General features: G+C 41.4%; 1 protein-coding gene across 3 annotated transcripts in view; it reads right to left on the reverse strand.

Moving 5' to 3' along the window:
- The window catches only part of llgl2 (LLGL2, scribble cell polarity complex component), a 34771-nt gene that overhangs the window by 14209 nt on the left and 1133 nt on the right, over window positions 1–19429 (reverse strand). For all 3 annotated transcript variants that reach the window (XM_022766022.1, XM_022766021.1, XM_022766020.1), the window contains exons 2-9: window positions 7526–7645; window positions 5095–5192; window positions 2906–2987; window positions 2677–2792; window positions 2188–2346; window positions 422–584; window positions 184–316; window positions 51–105 (exon numbers count right to left, since the gene is read on the reverse strand). In XM_022766022.1, the coding sequence (XP_022621743.1) occupies window positions 51–105; window positions 184–316; window positions 422–584; window positions 2188–2346; window positions 2677–2792; window positions 2906–2987; window positions 5095–5192; window positions 7526–7600 (881 nt within the window). In that variant the 5' untranslated portion in view covers window positions 7601–7645. The remainder of the gene's footprint in view (window positions 1–50; window positions 106–183; window positions 317–421; window positions 585–2187; window positions 2347–2676; window positions 2793–2905; window positions 2988–5094; window positions 5193–7525; window positions 7646–19429) is intronic.

Here is a 19429-nt window from a genome sequence, read left to right on the forward strand (position 1 = left end):
AAATGTAAAAAAAAAAATGTCACTTATTAATCTGAGTAAAGTGAACTCACCCTTCTTCTGTTGGCAGCTGAACTATTTTAGAAATGGCCTTGCAGGGGAAATGTCCTGCAATGAGACGAGCCGCCGTCAGCCGCCATAAAAACACATTTCATGTCTGACAGTAAAGAAGCCTTTTCTCCTCACCGTAGGGAATGTCTGACTTCTCCTCCTCCTCGTTCACATCCTCCGCTCCCACCATCCATCGACAGTAACTCCCGTCACTGTGAGAACTGAGAATGTAGCTCCCGTCCTCTGTCCACCACACGCTCTCCAGTTGCTATGGTTACATTAGGAAAATACACAATGCAACTGTCAACATTAAGCACCCTGGTTATAGGCAAGAGTTTTACACATGATTCCACTCAGGTGACAGGCCTGTTACCTGTGTGGCAGGGATGTGCTGGATGGCACACTGTTTCTCCAGATCCCAGATGACCATGAGACCTCGTCCATAGCCGATAACAACCTGGTTTGGGTTGACTGGGTTCTCCTGTAAGGCTTCTACGTGTTCTAGGTTTCTGCGGCCAATGTAGTCATCTGGTACACTGGCGGAGAGGGAGGGTAAACACAGGGGGAAGGGAGGAATGAGTCTGGAGGCAAAACATCAACCTCATTATTGATCTGCAGAGGGATGGGAGGCAGAGCCACTGTGTGTTGATGACAGACTGATGTGTTGTTTTCTGTGTGTTTAGTCTGAACCATCAGTACACATTTACATTGTTTATGGCAAATCCATGTGAAATACAGGGAAGATAACATCAGAGACTCTGATACCAAAAAGCATCATTAGAGTATCAGTGTAAGCTTGTGTTGTTTTTGTGCTCCTGGTTGTAAATCTCTGTCTTGATGTAGAAACTATTTAAAGACAGAATTTAACTGAACAAACTGTAAAAAGCCTAAACATCCCATCCTGACCATCCTGGCCACAGCTCAGTAATACAAGTTAGACTTCCTCCTCCTCCACTCGGACTAGTTTCAGGTTACATCCCCGTTTATCCAGTCATATAAAATATGAACCATTCATGTGGAATTTTGTCATAATTATTGTGTGAAGTCTTGAGTGATTTGTGAGGTCACCGTGACCTTTGACCACCAAAATCTAAACTAGTTCTTCCTTGAGTCCAGGTGAACGTTTGTGCAAAATTTGAAGAAGTTCTGTCAAAGTGACACTGAGATACCATGTGCATGAGAATGAGATGGACCGACAACCTGAAAACAATATGCCTCCGGCTCCGAACCGCCGCCAGCGCGGAGGAATAATGATCACACTGGATGGCAGCAGAGGAAGTGATGCCATTATCTGGTTCAGGGGTAGTTCAGTAGATTTGCAGCACTGAGAGCATCACAACAGTGAGTAGTAAAGAAATCTGTGTTGTCTGTGTACAATGATTTAAAGAAAGGCAGATGATCTGGAGGCTCCTCCACATCCTGCAAATTCAAGTTTGTGTTTTATAAAAGGACCTGTTACACATAATACACATCAACATGTTCTGTTCAATTACTGTGATGAATAACCTATTTCACACAAATGCAATCTGGTGAACCAGCGGGATCTCACACACACACACACACACACACACACACACACACACACACACACACACACACACACACACACACACACACGGTAATAATAAATGCTCTGCTCTAAATGCAGTTGATTTGCAGCCTATTGTCATTAACTGCTCACGGCTGTGATACCAGAAACACTGTAATTAAATGCTCACATACTAGACTGGAAAAATATGTGGTTCAGCACAAAGAGACAGACTGCAGCTTGATGCTGTGTTCTGCTCTGCACACCACTCTGACACCAGCAGCTGCTGTACTGTGGCAACATGTAAGTGTAGGGTTTGATTTCTACACTTCTTGTCTCTTATTGGCTCCTGGTGTATCCTTAGCACCAACACAAGGATGGACCGACAACCTCAGTCACACACTCACATTTTTAACTATAATCTTTGTGAAATGTGAGCAAATCTGCACAAAATGATCTTCATCACAAATATAAAAACGCACAGTGATGATTTAGCAGCAGTTATGCCACTGTGCGTCTGTAACTCAGCCTCATTTTCAAAATGAGTTTTGATGAAGTAAAATCAAAACTACAAATGATGTGCAGTGTGTTGATGTGCTGTGTTTTCTAACCTGCTGGCGACTTGGTCCAGACTAATGTTCCTCTCCTCCAGCTCTCTGAACCCGGGGACTTCAACGATGAAGACATGTCCTCCCTCTGTCCCCAACAGCAGCAGCTCCCCTGAGGAGTGGGCCAGCACTGCCGTCACTCTGGTCACACTTGGGGGAGCACTGAGCAGGAGACGAGGAGGGAGGTGAGTACAGTGATGGATTTGCCGTTTTGACTAAATAATTCTAAAAACTAAGGAGCACCAAGAACTAAAACTCTACCAACATAAGCAACAGCCAGTATTTGCTGTTGTACGAAGCACCTCGTCGTTGCTGTTGTGGAAAGTACCTCCTGAAGATCAGGGAGTTTTGGGGGGGCAGAAACTACAGCCCAGAAACAAAAACTAGTATCCTTTGGCTGAAATGTAGGGCAATTCCCAAGCTCTTAAATAAAAGTACCTGCAGTAGAAAAGGGTCAAGAAAGAGGGAAATGTCTGAGTGTGTGGATTTTACCCAGGTGGTCCCGTGAGCATGAAGCGTCCTATCTCCAGAAGCTCTGACAGTCCCTTGTGGGCTCTTAAAGTCCACATGTGCAGACTGTTGTCATCCAGCAAAGTCACCAGTTCAACCTAAACATGAGCCACAAGACGTGGTTGGCAGGGAACACATTTTCTTATTGCTCTATGATAAACAGGTCAGGCTTCTTCAGGCAGTGTGCTGTGTGTTGATGCTTTCACTGTACCTGGTGGGGGAGGAAGTGCACCTGTGTGACGGCAGCGTTCTCATCGTGTAGACCCATGAACTCCACACCTGGAGCTCCGTACCTGACCACTGGTCAAGGACAGACTGGATTTGTGATTAGACTCAGTCACACACGGAACAAGTGATAAAGACACCAGGGGTCTGGATCACAAAGCCAGTTTAGCACGTCTCTCTTACACTAACTATGTTATCAGCTGGCTCAGGTTTGTTTGTCTCATGACATAGTTTACTTTCAGCTCATTCATTGTTAAACTGTTAAAGTGTTATCTAATGTACACCTGGTAGACAGGAGCCTAGGAAAATATAAACAAAAGAAAGGGTTGAATTCCTGCACAAACCTAACTTAGCACAATATATGCTTTTCCTTACAATAAACTGTTAGTTACTGTCTGTTCATCTGAACCATTGTTTTAATCCCAGAGTGAACATATGGTGCAAAAATGTTTCTTCTATCTCTGAAAGAATTATTATGGAAACAGGTAATTTTACTCTTTTTTCCAGCGAGCTGATTGGTTATTAGCAGGCTGATGATTAATTGTTTTTATTTAAAAATCAAAATTACAAGAGTTGTGTTATATATAGTCCTGGTAGTAGTGACAGCCAGTACAGCATTAAGTGAAAGTTTGAGCAGGTGAATGATTTCAACTGTTTCAACTGACAGATTTTTATGAGTCGGCCAAAAAGCAAAGAATAAAACAGGCTTAACAACACAATCTCTGAATTCTGGTGTCTGTACCACTAATGTAAAAGCTTCATTGAAGGGACCATTTGTAAATATTCTCGTTTTTTCTGGGAGCAGGTGTTGGTGATTCACGCTTTACAAGAGCTTCAGCCATTGTCGCGTTTACATGAAAAGAGGTTATACTACGTCTACGTCTATGTCTTCAGGGCAGATTGAAGGCTATAGTAAGTCGCTAACAGAAAGTGACAAGACAGGGCTAGCTGGTTAGCATGCTAACTTCAGTAGAAGAAAAGACTTGATAAAGAGAAGAATTAACATTGTCGTTTGTTTCAACCTCTGGAGACAGCTGTGGGGGAGTAAAGGAATGAAACTTGATTCTGAACTCAATGTCTGAACGTTAGCTATGTAGCAGTAACAAAACTTACAAATAGCTCTTTTAATTTGAACTTAACAGGTCAGCTTTATATTCAAGCCAACTTCTTATTCTATTCATGTGCAAACAATATAAGTTTATTATTTTACTTTATACAACCAAATCTTATTTAGAACTACATAGACCACTAATGAGTTTAACTAATAGAAATTTCAATTTAAATAGTAATTTTAGGGTGAGCAATTAGATATTTTCCTACTGTTAGTGTGGTAACAGTTAAGATCCTTGTTTTAACAAATGGTTTTATAAAAACATTTATATTTTTAACGTGATCTTCATCATGTTAAGTCAAAAAGTCTGTTGTTCTTTATTATTTGTCATTTATTGTAACCTCAGTGCTCTTATTTACTTCCTGTTGGGATGATGACAATTTTTCCAGCGTGCTGACTGGTCAGTAGGCAGGGAAGTCTAAATGTTTTCAGCAGTAAAGTCTGATTAAAAATAAAGTCTGTCTGTCAACATGAGATATGAAAGTCGATTTCCCATGATGCTCAAGTGTCGATGAGCAAACCACTGAAGCTGCTCCAGCTGCTGCAGCATCTGATCCTGACCTCATTGTGGGGAAACAACAATGTCCCTGTGGAGATCGATTAAAGCGTCACATTATCAAATGATGTGTGTGCTACACACAACGAACAGAAGCTGCTCTGTTGACTCATATTCATTCACAGATTTCTATTTATCCAGGGAACAGTCAATTGCATTGGATGAAAGGATTATCCTAATGAGAGAAGCTACCGTGGTTATCCAAACCAGTGTGTCTCTCTGTGTCAATGGGGAGAGTGCACCGACTGGCTCCACTGCACTGTCAATGAGTATAATTGTTTAAAAAAAAAAAAGGGCTACGGCAACACAGACTCCACTGTCTGAGAATGCCGGGTGGCGTTGAGCAACGCGTGGGAAAATGAAATACCTTAACCAGGTGCCAACGTGAACTGCAGATGAGGATTTGGCTGCGTCACAGCCGTTCATTAGCGCTGCCTTCCTCAAGTTCAAACACGACGCTCAGATTCCACCCTGACAGTTATTTACTCACAGGTACAGTGAAGGATACAGTTTGATGGCCCCGGAGCGGTTGCCGATGGCCAGCAGCTGCAGGGAGGGACTGTAGCCCAGAGCGCTGGGCTGGTGGGGGAAACCATGCTCCACTGTCTGAAGAGGGAGAGAGAGAGAGAGTGGACAGACAGGGGGGGGGGGGGGGGGGGGGGGGGGGGGGGAGTTGAGAGCAAGCTGTAACAGCAGAGACAATGGAACCAAACATGCTGCAGATAACAATGACAAGGTGGACAGAAATATGAATCCTGTTGCTGACCTACTCTGTCCGTTAAATGAATACCTTTATTCCTGTGATGCTACATTGGCACTTTTTATTGACCTACTGACGTTTTTACTCAAGCCGGTTCCTTTCACTCCTCACTGCTGAATGTTTAATATTCTCCAGGGGCCAGATTCATTAAATCATCTGTCTGCACAAAGACAGAAATATGTAGAGGTTCTGTTTTACAAACTTGAATTGCTGTGAAACTCTGCGCACGTGCACAAGCCTGATTTCCACTCCCACATCTACTTAATCACCAGTTTGTATATCAGTACCTGTCTGCTCCACCAGGCTGTTGACCGCTTGGTGAAGAGTAAACAAGGGCAGTTTCCTGTTTGAAGCATGTGTGCATTGGCGTGGTCCTCCAACAAGGCAAGAGCAGCTTGTCATTACACCATAACCATTACACACAGCTCACATTAAACAAGTTTTTTATATCATCTGAATTATTATTAAGAGGATAGATTCACATTTTTTCAACTCCTCAATAGTCAGGTGTCCTCGTGAGATAAAATCCAGACCTAGTTTTGTGCAAAAATACATTCTAAACTCAAGCTGCACACACACACACACACACACACACACACACGGTTTATTTCTCTTAATTGTTCTTCACTTTCCTCAATGTGTTTAAATGCGCGTGAGTGAGCACAGATGTACTGATCATTCATTTCATGGGCAACAGTTGTGGTGGACATTCAGCTACCTCAAAGTGTGCAACATCTGTGAAATTGTTTTGTGTGATAAAACTGCACATTTTAAAGTGGCCTCTTATTGTGACCAGCCCAGCACACACCTGTGCAGCACACACTGTGTAATCAGCATCTTGGCAAAGTAGAAGTGTTCACTAATATGGATTTGAACACATTGGTCGAGAAGATGTAAGAGAAATAAACCCTCTGTGTGTGTGCAGAAAACAATCTTAGATCTTTTATTTCAACTCATGAAAAATGGGAGTAAAAACAAAAGTGCTGCATTTTTATTTTTGTTAAGTGTATTTAATAGTCTTAATAGTCTTTGTGTCACTATGACATTCAACAAAGAAACAATGTCTGGAGAGATACAAAGAGAGAATTTGGTACAACATAGACAAGGTTTAAACCTTCCCCATGTGGCTTGACCTTTCCTCACGCAGACACATGGGGGATGTGATGATAATTTAACATGCCAGAATTAAATGCCCCTTTCACCACAATGGATTGAACATGCCAAAACACTTGTTTAATAGATTTCGATATTTAATGGGAAATAATGTCAAAATGCAACATGAGCACTGACAGTGACAATCCATTTGTGATTTATTGTTGTTTAGTGTACAGACTGCTCCACAGTCGGACTGACCATCAGGAGCACCGGGAGAAATCCTGGCGGGCCGCCACATCAGCCAAAATCAGAAACACCAGCAACCGAAAATGAGACATTACGCTTACTGCAGCACATCAGCACAGCAATAAAAGCCTCCTTAACAAATAATGGTTGTCAGTGCACTGAAACACTTTTAATTTGAAATGCTTACAGGAAGTTTTGAGTTTGTATTAGCACATAATGACATGACTTCAAAACGAGACTTTATACCAAAATATTGTTATGACTAACATATACCCAGTAAGCTGATGTCATGTAAACAAGAAACCTAATTACTGTAATTGGGGTAGTGGATCAGAGAAACCTGTTTCCCTGTGTAAATGTCTCATGGAGAACGAGGATTTCTCTGCCATGTATTTGGGTAACCAGGTTTCTATTCAGCTTTTTAACAGTACACATGACAACGACTACAGACAGGGAAAATAAGTCATGCATCCTTATATTTAAAAAAGATTTCATCCAAAGTCTGACTGAGACTAAGATAAAGTAGCCTCTACAAGTCCAACACATTTCACTATTTGTTCAATACAGACATTTTAGAGATGTGTCAGTGTGCCTGTCAGTCTGGATCAGGACTTCAGGTCCCACACAGACCTTCACTACAGTTCGTTACGTGAACCAGGCTCCTGTAGTATGAACAGTTTCTTACAGTAGCCAGGTTACATCAGTGCATAGAAATACGTTTTCTAAATTACTCGTGGTTGATTAATTACTTAAATGCTAATTTTCCTGTCACCTGTTGTGATGCGCTTTGGCCTGCATGTTCAGTTCAGACCTGTGTGCTGCGTCAGGGTTCACTTGCCTTGTTGAACTGGAAGAGTTCCTGTTTGAGTCGATCTCTCTGGGACTCCTGGCCGTGTCGCCTGAACCTCTTCATCCTGCCTCAGCACCAGTGTGGAGCCTGCAGGCTCACTGACGCACGCTGCACGGAGGAGAGAGGAGGCGGAGGGAGAGGAGGAAGGAAGACGAGGGAAAAGATTGGGAGGGGAGAAAAGAAAAACAATGTGTTAAAAAGGTAAATCCTCCAGTTCATACTTCCTCAGTGGTAAGCACCTATTAGCACTTAGTGGCATTACCATGACAACCTGTGGAATAAACCTTGAGCTTGTCATCGAAAATAACACAGTGTAAACACCACGAATGGACAATCTTCATATATTTTCTGTTTAGGCAGTTTTGGGTATTAGGATCATTTGAATTGAGCGTGACTCCCAGCTGACTTGTGACGGTCCTCTCTGTAAATCTGAGTCCACCTCAACACCCTGATACCAAGACTCAGTGGAAAGTGGGACCACAGCCTGGAATCTATGGAGCCTCAGGTAGCTGACTGTGTTTTCTCTAACAAGACTGATGGGTGAGAGAAAGGAATTCTACAGGCAGAGTCTGGCACTTTAGTCATTGTCATCTGTGAACCCACACACACACAACCCTCCTAAACACCTGCCACACATAAAGGCGGTTTCCATAGAGGCCTTTCAGAGAAAGAGAGGAGTAGAAAGAGGGGAAGAGGGAGACAATGAAAGGAAAAATCAACTAACAGGAAAGCCCGAACAAGAATGAAGGAGCAGACAACATTGATCAGTGATAAACTGGCGGCTACAAGCTCCACATCACACAGACTTGCTAATCTCCGTCACATGAAGGCAGTGGTGTGTGGTGACTTTTACAGATAGACAGGCTGAGCCGTAGTCAGGAGTCAGGAAGCACAGGGGGGGGGGGCGCGACGACGACGACTGAGTTCTGTTCCAGAAGTCGGCAAGATTCAGGAACTTGACTTGGTTTGGGTTACTGACAAACAGCCTGAAGCTCACACACATTGCACTGTTACATTCGCAGCTATAATGCTAACTTCTACCTCTCTGCTCTGGTTGTCAGCCTCACCATCACACACCCGCTCTCTCTCTCTCTCTCTCTCTCTCTCTCTAAACCACTCCCTACACACATCATATGTATATCTATCCCTTAAAAGGAGCCAACACTACTTGTGTAACAATATGCTGTCTTAAATGTCTCAAACTTACTGCAGATTCCACACAAGAGATAATAAATCAGTGTAATTTGCTCATTTACTTGCTACTGCTGCATGTGTAAAATGATCAAAGCTGAATCATGGGGAAGTAAACTAGACGGATGCAAGCAGGCAAAATTAGATGCTTTATAGGACAGAATGCTGCTCTGAGAGATGTCGCACCCACTTCAGTGTCGTTCTAATTGATGTCTATGTTTAGCTTTAACTGGTCAAACACTGCCTGCCCTGCTCATCCTGAGGGAATGCCACTGGATGAAGGAAAAGTTCAACCACAGAGAAGCACACAGGCCTCTGAGCCTTAGTGTCAGTGCTGTGTCTCTGCTCTCAGCTCGCTGGCTTCTTCACTCATAGTTGAGTGTCAGGTGACACTGAAAAGAAGGCAGCTCAGAGCAGAAGGTTTCAGACCGACCGACGGGAAAACTCATAACTGCAGCCAGACATAAAGTCCACAGTGTCACAAGTCTGTGACAAAGGCCTGGACCATGAGTCACCGTTTTCCATCTGAACCAGCTCATTTGCCTTGGTCCAAATTATACACTCATATCAGCAGTGCTGCCTTGACTCACTGCGGGGCTACGTCACACATTTCCAGTTCCAGCTTCCTAAAACAGTCAACACTGCTCTGTTAGAGAGAACTGGCACATCAGGCTGCCTGGACTCAGTAGTTCCTGGTCTCAAACTGAACTAAAGACAACTTTTTCCAACTAGTTTTTCCTCTGTTTTTTTTTCTCTCTAGGTGAAGGACATTTTTGGCATCACACTCTGCTGCAATAACACTCAGTGTTTTAACATATTCATGATATTTTATGTCACACCTGTAAGTTGTCTTTTCAGTCGGTATCACGACCGTTGAAATTCCACAATTCTCCGTACCAAATTCAGAGACTGAACCAAACTGACGGACTGAGCAGATATGAATGCACCCTACTACTGTTGTGAGCACTCAGCCCAACGTTAGCCTCTGTGAACCTTGTGTATGGAGCGTTGCTACAACAGATGCCAGCTGATGCAATTCACAGACAATAACATTTTGCACCCACACGTGCCGCCACCATTTCATGTGTTGTCGTTATTGTTTACTGTGTCTGCTTCCTTCTTGTAGGGTTATCATGCTGCCCTAGTTAGTCCCAGAAGAATCACACCTCCAGTACCTATGACATCAACAATACCTGTGCTACTGTGGAAAAACAAGCACTGTCTTGGTTTCAGACTTCTGGCATCAGCTTGGTACCAAAGTATTAGTTCTCATGACATCCCTTGTATGTGTGTATCTACCGTATGTCACTATTCATACCTCGGATCGAAGATGTTTAGACAGACCAAAAGAAAGAAAATGAGCAAAACTCTTTTTCTCTAATTTTAGATTCTTCACTCATTAACTGAAGAAGTACATGTACTTAGTGATAGTAAACACAATTAAGGTGTATTCTACATTTTTGATTTAGTAGTTTTACATGTTAAACACACTTCACACTTTTCACTTATTCTTAGATCAGACAAATTTGGATCTAAACAATACAATATTTGACATTTTAGATTCTGGGGTTTTCTGTTTTATAGGTAAATAATATTTATGTTCCAAAACATTAGGCCGTAGATATTATCTTCTACCCTGCTGAACTCAGTCCTGGGTTTATCAAAATTAGTAATTCAACAGCAGAGTTTTGGTCTATATTTGAGAAATGTATCATTCTAGTGCAGACCCCAGTGTGTTCAATATGGCATGTTAAATTATAAGGAAATTAAATTCTATTTTGATGGTGCAGAGGTAAAACGTAATTCAAACCGAAATTAAAAGTCTCATTTTCTGTAAAGAAAAATAAAAAGCTAACTTCTTGCTAATCTGTTGGTATTAAAGTAATATGACAAACTATTAAGAAATTACAGTGACAATTACTACCATCACCACAGAACAACAATGCCCCCCCCCATTCAGTGTTTGTACCTTTCACACAGAACATTCCCGCCGTGAACCAGATGTGTAAAAAGGTCTGAACAGAGAGAAGCAAAAAGACGGCGCTCAAAGCCGTGAGCCATGCTTACTTGACAGATTCTGAGGGCGATGAGGGGAATCTGCTGATGGAAAATGAGAGTAGGATTACAACCCTCACATATGCATAAATGTAAACAGTGAAGCCAACGGCCAGTGGTTGAAAGCATGGGGGGGGGGGTCATCATCATCAGAAACAGCCCTCAACACATGCTGAGTGTCATGTGAAAGTTTCTGTGGAGCCTTCAGACGTCCTAATCCCACATGTTTCTCTGCAACCTGATTAATTGTGGCTTTTCCAAGTAACTTAACAGACATTAGAGCACAAATTACCCGACCACTAAACACACCCACGAGTTATTTCTACACCAGTGACTTGTCAGAGGCCAAGGCTGGGAATGAACATCACAATTATGTGAACTGCAGTGATGTTTAAGGCTGTCGATTCAGACAGTTAGATTAACGTCCTCTGCCCCGTCTCTGAATGCTGTACAGTCTGGTTGTGGCCAAGAAGTAGAAGCAACTGAATATTCAACAAGCTGAGCTCACAATGCTATGTAGCACTTTGAAATGAGTGGAGAACCTGATCACCATACAGCCATTTGTATAGAACGTGTGTGTTTGTAACTCTGAGGGCAGGTCACAGAGCAGGAGTCGTGCTTTTGCAGCAGGAGACACGGAGCATACGGACAGAGATGGACTATCCAGGGGTCTGGTAACCTAAACTCAGCATCAAGAACCGGTTTCAAGTTCTCCAAACCATCAGAATTAAATTCCTTTTATTGCTGCTGCCATCTTTTTCTGACAGTTGTACATTGCAAAACGGTGACGTCCAACTCTCTACACTGCAGGAATGCCATGTATTTGACAGCGCCACAGCTTCCCAACCGAGAAGCACGTCTGATACGTAGGGCTCATATCCTATGTTATTATAGCATTAGCGTTAGCTGTTTTTAGGTAACATAACACTGGTTTCTTCAGTTTTCTTATTAGAAAAAAATCCCAGAAAAAGCAAAACCAACTTCATACTAGTGCTGCAACTAACAATTAATTAATTAGAAATGATTTTTTAGGAAAACATGTTTATATTTCTCGAACTATGGCATCAAAAACAGTATCGCATATAATTTTGGTATCAATCTTTAACTCAGGAATTCATACAAGTGTAGAAAAAATTCAAACTACAATGGCATTCAGTAGATGATAGACCAAATTGTACAAAGTCACACATAAACACCATAAATACATCGATTTTTTTACATTAAGATCCGAACATTACTTCCTGAGAAATAGATGAAAATGTCAACAACAAAAAAAAGTCGTATTTCGCAATGTTAATGAAAGTAAAAAAAATATTCTGGCTCTGCCCCTTTAACTGAATCAGAACCAACATTTAACGGGTTCTTCTCTGGCCCATGATCCATCCCTCCACCACATTTGGTGCAAATTGGCTCAGGACTTTTTGTGCAATCCTGCTGACAAATAAACAGAAAGGGGTGAAAACTTAACCTTCATGGCGGAGGTAACAACACACTCCCACCTGACCCATAGACAATACTCTCACAAGACATCCTACACTACAAGATGCATACAACAACAACAACTAGAGCTGCAACAACTCACTGAACAGAAAATTTAATTTGAAATAGTTCCAGGTTCTCACATGACAGGATTTTCTTTGTCATATATAAAACTAGACTGAAGAGCTTTGGGTTTGAAATAGATCACCTTGGGTCTCCTTTCAGATAAAACAATGAATCAAGATAATGAAAATAATCATTAGTAGCAGCCCTAAATACAAGCCTCAACTGTGATTTGTGTTTGTGTGTGCTTTCACAAAAGTTCCACCTAAACTTGTCTTGCACAAAGAAAAAAAAAAAAAAAAAAAAAACTTCCCAAGACTCTGTTCGAGTCATGGGTGTTTTCCCTCTGTTATTACTGCGTGGAATTTTTCAAGTTTGCCATGTTGTAAGGGGAAAAGCAACAATTTGACAACACAATGTTTCTTGGCAAATAACTCATTTGGCATAAAACAATGTAAATCAGTGTATACAGTGCACAGCATGCACACAAAGGGTTCATTTACATTGCCAAGATTGTGGATTGTTATTGTGACAGGGAAGTACCTGTTAGTTCCAGGTTGATCAGGGGAACAATGGCAGGCCAGAAGTGAGTGACGTGGAAACAGACCAGATCAGGGCAGTTTCAGCCTCGTTCTACTCTCAGATATAGATTTTCCCAGGAATTTTAGCTTGGCAGTAGAAGAGCAATCGACAGTAAATGGCAATGAATGCTGTCTCTCTTTCGTCACACTGTTTGATCTACGGTGAGCTCATCTGTCAGCGAGATAAGATTACACATAGCTTTTACTGTTGATAGCGAATTCACTTGGCTTATTGACTCTTCTCACCTATTCACATTCAGTAATGTTGTCTCTGCTGTCCAATGTGCCATCCTAAATACCACCATTAACGTCCTTCACTTTCACTCAGTTAGCATTTGTTATCCTTCATGCCACGGTTCAGTGATGTCATCAAATTCCCAGCATATCTACCGAGCCATCTAAGCTGCGAGGGGAGTCAATGGAGGAAAAAAAAAAAAATGTGCAAAAGCTTGCCTGAACACGACAACAACAACGACCTCAAGGGAAGGCGGCTCGACCAGCAGAGCTGCTGCATGTCCGGCATCCCTCAACAACATACTGCTTAACAATGAGATATGGGAATAAGAATGTGTGGCCAGAAATGCCTGGAATCCCAAACACTCTTACTGATGGACTTATGCAATCAGCAGCTATGCCAGCACTTGCTGCAACACAGGAAAGAAGGTGCAAAGATAATCGGCTCCACCCTGAGTAACAAATGATCGAGTCATAAACGTTTGTGGTGTCAGAAAATGAAGCTGGAAAATAAACCATATTCACAAAAGGCAGAGCAGAACCTGTTTGACAGCTGCTGTTGGACGCCACAGGCCAGAGAGAACTGGCTCACACACACACACACACACGCGTAGCATCGACTTGTGACTACACCTCCCTCCTATTCCACATCGCAGGCTGTTGATAAGGCAGCAAATAAAAAAAAACTGCGTGGCCTGGCAGGTCTCTGCGATCTCTTCTCAAGTCAGCACTGAATGATCTACAGTAGGTTAGANACTGCGCGGCCTGGCAGGTCTCTGCGATCTGGACATCACTGAGCTATTCTTGGTGGCGGTGATGGGAACAAGTCTTCTCAAGTCAGCACTGAATGATCTACAGTAGGTTAGAGTGTGACTGGTGTCAGGTCGGTGCAGTGAGAGGGAGAGCATGAAACAGTAACCACCAGGTGTGTTACGCTGACACTTGGCCATGCACCGGTGCTTTTCTCCGTTATTTAGTTCAAAAACTGCAGCTAATAAGACAGTGGAGGAGTGGGAGGAGTCTGTCACACCAAGCACAGCAAACATTACAGAGGTGCTTCCTTCTGCCGTCTGGGGCTGTCCCCTAAAAGCCCATGAGTCGATGCATCAGTGGAGAGGAGCGTAAAACCCGAGTTGACTCACAGCTCTTTTTTTAGAGGTGCCTCACAGTGCACAGGGAAAAAGTGTGGCAGGTTAAAGACCGAGTGTTGCCGTGGTGATAGAAACGGAGGGCAACGTGGTGCCGGACAGCATGACTTGTTTCTGCTGGCCGTTCCAACACTGTCAGCTCTGGTGTCCAGCTGCCAGTAAGCCCAGCAGGAGACACACTCCACAGTGTGGTAGGATTTCATAACTCAACTACGACCAAACTTTAACTTCTTTTGTGTTTAAATCACAAATCAGTGTTTTAATATCCCTGATGATGAGCAAAGTCATGACAGTCGTGTATCAATTAATATACTCCTCACTTGGGGACCGCCCCACCACTGTCCCTAACACAACAGAAAGGAGATCTTGTCAGTTTTGGGTGTGGCTCACAGGATATCATATCTCCCACCAACTCACCCCCCCCCCCCCTCTTCCTTAATCAGAACCATGGAGACACAGAAGACGATCTGGACGCAAAGTTTACATTAGGCGAGCTCAGATTCTCACTGACAGTGGGATAATCCACTGGTTTTTGACCTGAGCTTAACTGCAATTCATTCCACGATCATGCTGCTTTTTCCAAACACGTCCATGACGGTAAAAGATGAAACTATTTCAAAAGCGCTGCGTTAAACTGTAGTTAAAAGAGCACAATTCCCATAACAAGACGAAGTGTTTGTTAGGTCTGACAGGATACAGGAAAAACTGCTGCAGGAGGACAATGATAAGGGGAGTGTCAGATCACTGATGATGCAGATTAGTGTCCATAAGTGTCTATACTAACTGATGAACTCTGTCAGTGTGTGCCTGTAGTGAGGGGATACTTATATATTGTTTTTTTCTCATTAAACATTCAAAATATAACTTGACATTCAGATGAACATAAGATCTGACACAACGCCACTGTAGAAAATCCAATACTGCCAAACGTGAACCCCAGATGCTTTCTTCAACACTGTCACCTGTCTTGTATAAACAATACAGCCATATTCATTTGGAACCACTATTAAGGCACTTGTAACAGATAATTGTAGGTCTCTTACAGATACCTCACTCATTTATCTGATATATTGCCCAAGGCTGAAAAAATGAAATTCTATTCCACAATACTACAACACAAAACACCTCCAAAAACAGAGCTGAATCAACACATCTCTGACAGACAGCTTAAAATCTATTGAATGTGATTGCTGCACGCTGCTGCAGGGAGATTCCAAAAGTGGAAGCATGCCTCTACTGTAAGACAAGGAGAATGTGGACATCTGACAGAGTTAGAGATTTGTACTTGTGGAGCAAGTTTATCTTCTTTAGTATGTTTAATCTGTGAGATAATTTCATGTACTCTCCCATAGACACAATATTCATTAAAAAAAATAAAATAAAAAATAATGAGAACAAATCTGTTCAGCTTCATCTAATGAATGAATACACACAAGAATTTAGCCTCTGCTCATCACAGTAGGTGAGATATTCATCAAAATAAAAGCTGCTACACTTTGCTTCTCACATGGCCGTGGTATTGGTGCCATTTTTAAATCTATGAAACACCAAATTTAATTTTGTTAGCATGTTTAATATTTGAGGTATTCTCTCTCAATCTTTGTCACCTGAAAGCCACAACCCAAGAACTGCTAACAATATAGTGTTCGGTTACTTAATGATTTGCATCCACCAGTATAGCTACTAGCATGAACATAGGTATACCTGACTTATAAGGGCTCTTCATGTAGGCTACATTCATATTAGCTCATCACTACTTCATTTAATTAAATATGGTGGTCTTGTTATTAATTAAATGCTACAAATATTTAACATTTCAAACATCAATTATTGATTTACACAGAATTCAGGCTGTACAAGTCAAAGTAGTAAAAGTATCTGTTCCCACTTAATTCACAAACATCAATCTCATATATTGGGAAAAAAATTTGATTGGCTGATTGCGATTGACTGCAATCAACCAATGACATACACTGTCTTCCTAAAACCTTCAATGATAGTGAATTAAACCTGAAATAACTTAAGGTATTAATATCTACACAGTTTAAAAAGGGAGAAAGAGGTTCCAACTTTCATAAAGTGATTATCTGTAATCAACCAACCAATCAGTGAGCTACAGGTTTCTGTGTATTTTTGTTCACCTTTGGTTGTGTTGATGTTAGTGTAAATTTCTGGCTTAATCATTGACTGACTGTCTGTCTTGACTGTTAATTTATTGTTATTGCGCAGTGACAATGACGATGAAGACAAAGTCAAAATGGCTGCAGTAAAAAAAGCCAATGACAGACGTGTTGCTGTAAGACGTTGGTACAGTGAGAGACAGATGCCCAGGATATTGAGGCTGTGTTTCCGAGTGTGTGTGTGTGTGTTGTATGTAGGTTATAAACAATGGTCTGAATATGCTTTAACTGTTGGTCCCAACAGTGCTGTGACATGACTGGTGACACTGACACATAACACCCTGCACCATCTAACTTTGTTCATATTTCACATAATTTCTAGGTAATTTACACCCCTCTAGAATGCATACTGGGATTTATATGCAAAAGGTGTGTGTGTGTGTGTGTGTGTGTGTGTGTGTGTGTGTGTGTGTGTGTGTGTGTGTGTGTGTGTGTGTGTCTTAATATATGAATGAGGTTTGAATTTCCTCAGTGAAAAGAGAGGGTGGTCTCAAGTGTTAGACAGTGTTGGACTGAGATCAGCTGAGTGTGTCTGCGTCACCTTCACCTACATGAGTGTTATTAGGAGCTCTGCCTTGAACAGGGTCAGAACTCAACACTCTGTGACCTAAAAGGGGGACTGATGAAGAAATGGCACTAACTGCTGAGCTACTCAGCAACTCGCAACATGGCTCAGCAAAAGCACATTCTGTTGAGGAGAAACTGATTGACCTAAAAAGAAAGTTTCTAGCCCCAAGGTGGCAGCAGGAGAAACTTGAGAAGAGAATATATCATGTGTCTACACAGTGTTTGAAGGAAGAGAGAATCTAAGAGTTAGAAAGGGGAGAGTGATTAGACACAGGCTGGATATTGTACTGCAGTGAGTTAGAACTTGCCTGTGCTTTCCTTAACAATTAATCTTTAGATCTCAAAAAACTAGAACTCCTCGAGGATGTGTGCTGACATTTTGAGAGCAAGATGACTCGTGGAAACATTAAGGTATGACATGAGCTTGAAGAATTAAAAGTGTGGGACAGAGATGTTTCAAATTTTTGTCGTGGTCTAAAAAAAACATTCCTGTTTTATCACATGACACACCAACAAGGTCTGACAACTGCAGCAAGGACTTTGGATTTGAATTTCTCCAAAAAGGTATCACAAGGCAACTTTGAAAATGTGAAGTCTTGTGAATGTTTTAAAGTAGGATCTTTAGGCCCTCATATATTCAGCAGCTGAGCAGTTTAATTTCAAAGTTACAAAGGTTTCAACAGAGCTGGATCAAATAAAAAGTAATTATGTAATCTGATTTTCAACAATTCATATAAAATTAAAGAACTAATCACACAATTAAGAGCGATTGTGATACCATCATAGCAACAATAATGGCAGAAATGCAAAAGAACAATGAGTCAAGATACAAACTACACTTACTAAGAATGGCCGAACATAACATATCACTGCTGTCCCGGCACTCGCACAATAATAAAGAGCACAAAGAACAACAGTGTGATTGTTTAACACACATAAAGGAAACTTTACAGAATATACAAAGTGCTTTTGTTATGGACAATTATATTAGTTACATCGATTACATTTTCAGCAAATTATTGTAAAATATCTAAATATTTTAACAGATGAGGTTGGTAAAAATGTTTTTACTTCAAATCACTGTCATTAACTTTGGCTCAAGCAGTTCCAGTGCAAACACTGTTAACAGCGCTATCAGCCAGATACTAAAACATTGCCAGACATAACTAACTAGCAGCTTGGCATTACCATAACAGGTCAACTATGCAGCTGTTATGAATAAATATTACACAACATTTAAATGTCATGATTGCATTTAAATACAGAATAATGTCAAATATGGATATAATATTATAAAGAATACAACATGCAACGGAAACAAACATAGGTTTGTATGCTTGATACAATCATCTTGTTAAATATGTGACTACAGACACAGGCCTGCATATAGGCTGTAACTAATGTTTTTGGTTAATCTGATGATTGGTTTCTCAAATAATCAATTAATTGTTTGGTTTACAAATTTTAAGAAAGTAGAAAAATAAAATACCCATTATTTTCCCCCCAAGCTCAAGGTGGATGTGACTCCTGTCATTTTATAAACACTCTCAGGATGAGACGACCTGGTGTATCTGCTGTTAAGACTGATGAGCAAGAAGACACTTAATAGCAATTGTACTTCTTACACTGTTGGACTGAGCCAAGTGCTCTGTGTGAAGTTTACAAGCAAGGCGGGCTATGCCTCTTGGACATCTCACCCGAGCAAGGTTTGATAAATTTACTTTCCTGTTAAAAGTTCTAAAAAGGAAGTCTTGTCTGTATCACACTGTTTACAACAAAGATAGCTCAGAAATTCCTGCTTTTGTTCAGGACTATTTCTCTAAAATTCATTGTAAATTCAGCAGGTGAAAGCTCCTCTGTTTTGCCCTAAATTGGGAGGGGACATTTATTTTGCCTCCATAACGGTTTCAGGTGGACGTTAGTGCAGGTGGAACAACTGAGAACAAAGGCTTTTTGTTTGACTTGGTCTTGTGCTGATGCAGGTGGAGTGGAAGGACACTGCCCTTGTGTCCTTCAGTATCCTGTCCTGATTACGGAACATTTTTTAGCTGCTAGTGCTGTACAACTTTTGTCTCTCAAAGTTAATCAAAATTTAAAGAGGTGGAGGACCAATATAAATTTGCTCACGTGTCACAAAGTTCAGTACAACAACTCAACTCACAAGTTGTAGTTGCAGGCATAAAATGGGAGTTGGGCCATGTATTGCATTTCATTATTTTATTCTACGCATATCTTGGCATTTTGTTCTGTATTTTTACTGAAACTAGCCAAACCGGTGAAACACTTCTTCCTCTCTCTCTCTCTCTCCCTCTCTTTCTCACACACACACACCCCCTCTGCCTAAACACATCAATTACTCATTCTCGAAACCAGACCGTTGACTCAAATGGCTTA

This window comes from Seriola dumerili, unplaced genomic scaffold (genome assembly GCF_002260705.1).
Source record: "Seriola dumerili isolate Sdu_G_001 unplaced genomic scaffold, Sdu_1.0 BDQW01000807.1, whole genome shotgun sequence".
Lineage (NCBI taxonomy): Eukaryota > Metazoa > Chordata > Actinopteri > Carangiformes > Carangidae > Seriola > Seriola dumerili.